This window comes from Phaethon lepturus, unplaced genomic scaffold, assembly GCF_000687285.1.
Source record: "Phaethon lepturus isolate BGI_N335 unplaced genomic scaffold, ASM68728v1 scaffold40599, whole genome shotgun sequence".
NCBI lineage: Eukaryota > Metazoa > Chordata > Aves > Phaethontiformes > Phaethontidae > Phaethon > Phaethon lepturus.
This window is the reverse complement of record NW_010566279.1, coordinates 1,729-7,024: the sequence shown is the minus strand read 5'-3', so window position 1 is coordinate 7,024 and position 5,296 is coordinate 1,729. Positions and strand designations below refer to the sequence as shown.

At 59.3% G+C, this 5,296-nt stretch overlaps 1 protein-coding gene across 1 annotated transcript in view; it reads left to right on the top strand.

Moving 5' to 3' along the window:
* LOC104627288 (otoferlin-like) overlaps positions 1–5,296 on the top strand; it is a gene marked incomplete at its 5' end in the record, with an annotated part of 16,757 nt that overhangs the window by 10,105 nt on the left and 1,356 nt on the right. Inside the window, 5 exons of the mRNA XM_010295436.1 lie at positions 1–34; positions 552–640; positions 2,752–2,850; positions 4,670–4,911; positions 5,272–5,294. Of these exons, the coding sequence (XP_010293738.1) occupies positions 1–34; positions 552–640; positions 2,752–2,850; positions 4,670–4,911; positions 5,272–5,294 (487 nt within the window). The remainder of the gene's footprint in view (positions 35–551; positions 641–2,751; positions 2,851–4,669; positions 4,912–5,271; positions 5,295–5,296) is intronic.

The window sequence follows — 5,296 nt, the reverse complement described above, 5'->3', positions numbered from 1 at the left end:
GCTGCTGAACCCTGACAAGCCGGGCATCGAGCAGGTCCTCAAAGTCCCGGAGCAGAAGCGGAGGCAGCCCACGCTGCAGAGCCTCCAAGCAGGGAACAGAGATGCCAACTGGGCAAACCAGCTGTAACCCACCTTGTCGTGGGCCACGGAGGCACGGGAGGCATCCTGCAAAGAGTGGCACTTGGCCATCAACAGCCCTTAACAGTTGCCTGTTGACGTAGCAAACTAAAGTTTCAGCACCTCTCCTGCTCCAGCCTGTACCCATTTCACACCACCCAAGTCCCTTGGTCCCCTGGGCTCCTCCATGCCTGTGCACCTTGGCACCACGCCATGCCAGGAGACATTCTTCTGCAGAGGGTGGAAAGGACTCATGGCACGGGCGAGCCCTGCCTTGCCCCATATCTGGCAGGGTTCAGTGCTGCAGGCTCTGCCCCACATCTGGCATGGCCAGACAGATGTTGAAGGGCAAGAGCAGCTGGGGGGGGGTGACATTTCTGGGTGGGGGGACAAGGAGGGACAAGGGAGCTGACTGCACCTCTCCAACCTTGCAGGGTCGCCTGGAGATGTGGGTGGACATGTTCCCCATGGACATGCCAGCGCCCGGCCCTGCCACTGATATTTCCCCCAGGAAACCAAAGAAGTAAGGAACCTCTCAGCCAACCAACTCAAGGCTGGGGATGGAGCCCTGCTTCTCCCCTCTCCTGCTGCTGCTCCCTGGCCCAGCCCGGCCCCCTGCCTGGGTACCTCAGCCATGCTGGTATTTCCAGAGATCCCAAGACTGGAGGCTTCGAGTGATGTCTTCTGCTTCCAGAGTTGCTACTGAAGGGTGGTTTCCCACCTGTTCCATCTCCCGCAGCTCCCGATCTCTCTTGTCTGTGTAGACTAGGAAATTAAATTGTTACCCAGTCCCTGGCACAGGGCTGGGGCAGACGAGTGCGCCCAGCCCTGACCCCCTCCAAGGCAGGGCAGGGGTAGCCCAGGATAAGGCATCCTCAGGCAGTTCCAGGACATGAGGGTTCCCCAGCATGGCCAGAGCCCAAGGCAGGGAGTATTACTGGAGCAGAGTTGGTCAAGGATAGAGGGGAGATTCAGAGTAGATCTAAGGAAGAAATTTTTGGCAAGGAGGGTGGTGAAGCCCTGGCCCAGGTTGCCCAGAGAGGTGGTGGATGGCCCGTCCCTGGAAACAGCCCAGGTCAGGCTGGACGGGGCTCTGAGCAACCTGCTCTGGGTGAAGATGTCCCTGCTCACTGCAGGGGTGGGACTAGAGGCCTCTGACGGCCCCTTCCCACCCAGACCCTGCTGTGATTCTAATCCAAGCAGGACAGAGCAGGTAGCAGGCAGTGTAATAGAGTTCTTCCCTCCCCATCCTGCCTTCTCCCAACTCATTTAGAGAGCAGACAGACATTTCTTCCCGTGGCATCCCTCCTAGCCCTGCCTTACCCTGCCAGACTGTGTCCTTGGGCCCCTTTTCCCACGCCCAGGGCTGGGATATGGGGACACCACTGTGCATCCTGGTGGGAGTCTCCTGCATTCCTGTGCCCAACAGACGATGCCTTGGGCAGAGAGAATGTCCCCTGATCCCAGTGGGCTGCAGACGGGGTCTCAACAGCAGCGCAGGCAGCTGCAGGGAAGCTGATGCCAAGGGCAAGATCCGGACACCAGCACGGACTGGAAAAGCAGAGGGTTGTCTACAGGGCAGCTCAGGACAGCCGTGCTCTGCAGTGAGCCGTGAGCTGGAGCTGAGATGTTCCTGTTGACTGGCTGGTTTGCAGATAGGCAGCCTGTTTCAAGCAAGGGTATGCCTGGCTGTCATCCTCGGGATTTAATCCATCTCCCCTGCCTTTGCTGGGAGCACTGGGCACCGCCTGATACCAGCTGTAGGTACTGGAGAGGCACAGCACAGGACAAGCTCACACACACGAGAGAAGGCAGGAGGGAGCTGGGGCTGGAGCCCCACAGCTGGGCTCAGCCAGGGCATTGCCAGAGGGACATACCAGAGGAGGTATTTAAGGAAGCTGTAAACCTCCTTCCCCTCATCCGTAGGACTCCCCGGTACTTCTAGCGCTGTGTTGTGCTTGCGGCTGCACGTCTGTGTTTCTCTGCCGCCGTCCCCCAACTTCCTCCGGCCCTTTCCTCAGCTGCACCCTGTGAGGAATCTGGCTTGTGCTCTTCCTCCACCCACTCCCCCCAGAGCTCCTTTCTCCATCACCGAAATTCCCAACCAAGCTGAATGTGACTGGGAAACCCGTGGCTGCTGCACACCGAAGGCAGTGCTGGGAATATCCCAGAGCCTCTGAACCTGCTGGAGTCCTGCGAAGGACGGTGGAGCCCGGCGGGTGCCCTGGACGTGGCAGCAGGCTGCACTTCTGAAAGCAGCAGCATTTCTAGGGGAGGACAGCCCTGCTGAGTAGGGGGGGGAAACCGGGAAGAGTGTTGGACTCAGACTGTTTTGCAGGTCCCGTTTTAGCCACGAATCTACCAAACCCCAAGCCTGGTCTGTGCCTTCGAGCCTTGGGCTTGGGCGTTGCAGAGGTTCAGAGCAGACAGAGGTAAAGGTCCCCTTGCTGCTCTGCTCACTGGGCTGATCTGAGCTCATGCGCAGGTCCCCCTCCTGCTCTCGTCCTCACGACCCCTCAGATAAGATCCCTGCGAGCAGTTCCTGCCATCTCACTGCCTGGACCTGGGTTCTGGCAGCGTCACCTCATTCCCTCCTGCCCCCATGCCTCACCTTGTCTCCCTTCCTCCTGCCAGATATGAGCTCAGAGTGATAGTGTGGAACACAGACGAGGTCATCCTGGAGGACGATGACTACTTCACTGGCGAGAAATCCAGTGACATTTTTGTCCGGGGGTAGGTACAGCGCGGCTTGCCAGTGCCACCTCCTCTGCTTCTCCCTGGCGGGCGTTGCTGGTGCTCCCCGGGGTCCCCGGGGTGGTTTTGGAGCGGGGAGGGGACGTATGGCACGGACTGTGGTGCAGGGTCAGAGAGCACCAAAGCTGCCATTGTCCTCTGTGCTGTGCCCCTTGCCTCTCTGTCTCTCTTGGCTGCACGAGCCGCTGCATGTGCCTGGCCTGGCCACCCGGCCTTGAGCGGCGGGTTCGTATCGGGAACACCGATGCGGTGGTTTTGGAAGATGATGCTTTTCTGGCGGGAGGGAAGGTGTCTGACGTCTGTGTAAGGGTGTAATGGCCGAGGCCACGTTGCTTGGTCCTCTCTGTCCCTCTCCCCCTTTCCACACTTGTCTTGATGGCCCCACTTGGCATTTCAGCCCTGCAACCTCCAGTTCCAGCATCTGGAGCCAAACTGCGGTCGGTTCCCATCTCCGCTTCACTCTCACCCAGCAGGAGGAGCAAGCCCCTTCCAAAACTTGCCCGTACAGAGATGGGGCGACCCACACCCCCCTAGCCCAATTCTTTACAGGACCTCAAATCAATGCAGTGACATTTCAGGCTGATGGCTGACTACGCGGTGATTTCCCACCAGTCTGTTAAACTGCTCGGTGTTTCCTCTGCAGCCTCGTCAGCTCAGGCCAAATCTCCTCTGCTTGCACCACGTGCTGCTCTCAGAAAACTGGGTCTGTTTCAGCATCTCGGGTCCTACCAGCCCAATGCCTTTCCTGCAATGGCTCTGAATCGGAGATGCTCCAGCCCTTCCCCATCTGTGCGATGGGGGATCACTTGACCTTTGTGTTTTGCGGAGCAGAGCAGGGCATCGGCACGCTCAGAGCCTGAGAGAACAACCCTGCACTGGGTGCCCGAGCATGGAGTCATGTCCCTGCTGGCTGCAGCCTCTCAGGACAAGAACCTGAGAGCAGCCTGGGGAATGGAGATGCCTTGGCTCATCAGAGAAGGGGGCTGGGGGGCACTTACAGTCTTTAAAACAAAGCTGTGTTCCGCCGGGGCCCAGACTTGCTGGTATGGACCATCCTCCGTGTCCCTTGTGCTCTGGGAATCCTGCTCACTGGAGCCTGAAAACTGGGGGCACAAGCACACGTGATGGTAAGGTGGGCATGACCACCCCATCTCCCGGGGTGGCAGGACTGGGACCCCGCTGCCTCCAGTGACATGGTGCCCACGATGCCTGTCTGAACTGGGCACTTCAGGCCCCTTCGCTGGAGATAGGGTCAGCAGAGACAACCCCACTCCCAAGCAGAGCCTGCAGCAGGTCCTAAATACCTCTGATGGGCTCGGATAGATGTGCCCTGACACAGGGAGCCTGCGGCGACCCGCACAGACCGAGCTGCCTGCGCACAGACAGCTGCCACCAGGGCACCCATGGTGGAGTGAGAAGGTCTCTACAGCCTCCCTGGGGCTGCCCGCTCCACCAGTGTGAGATGGGGACACCCTTCCAGCACGCTCTGCTCCAGACTCCCCAGCAATACTCCTTGCTCCTGGCCACCTCTTTAACATCTTCCCTGCCCAGAGAAAGACCTCTGACAACCTGCTTGCCTTTCTTGCTCTCCAGCCCCACTGTTCTCTCCTCCCCCCATGCCCGTTTTGCCCCTTGGAGACGCTGCTGCGGTGATTGGAGCAGCCCCAGCCTGTTGCTCACGCCTTTTAGGTCCTTACAGTCTGTCCTGGAGACATCCTGGCTGCACGGACAGGATGTCCGTGCCCTCTCCTTCCTCCTGTAATGTGGGCCACCCCTCTCACCCCTCTGGGCCCTGCAGGTGGCTGAAGGGTCAGCAGGAGGACAAGCAAGACACGGACGTCCATTACCACTCACTCACTGGTGAAGGCAACTTCAACTGGCGCTACATCTTCCCCTTCGACTACCTGATGGCGGAAGAGAAGATCGTCATCTCCAAGAAGGAGTCCATGTTCTCCTGGGATGAGACCGAGTACAAGATCCCAGCTCGCCTCACCCTGCAGGTCTGGGATGCTGACCACTTCTCGGCCGACGATTTCCTCGGTGAGTGGGGGGTCCGTGGAGCTGGGGCAGCGGGGCAGCTAGCAGGGAGCCCGTGGCTGGACACAAGGGAGCAGTGTGGGACGAGGCAAAGCCTCTACAGGAACAGAACCTGGAAGGGCAGCTCTGCTCCTCAAGTCCGCAACAACCTACAAACCCCTTCAGATGCTGCTTGTGAGAGCCCTTGTCCCTTGCTGCTGCTGCTGTTCAAAGGCTGCTCCTGTAGCAAAGATGTCAGCTTTGAGTTCCCAGAGCTAGCTCAAAGTTGCTCTCCGAGGCAGGAGATGCTGGCCCAGCCCACCTCCTGCCAAGGACTCGGCATTTTGGGGCTGCCAACATCTGTGCTCCCCTTTCTCCTGCCAGGGGCCATCGAGCTGGACCTGAACTG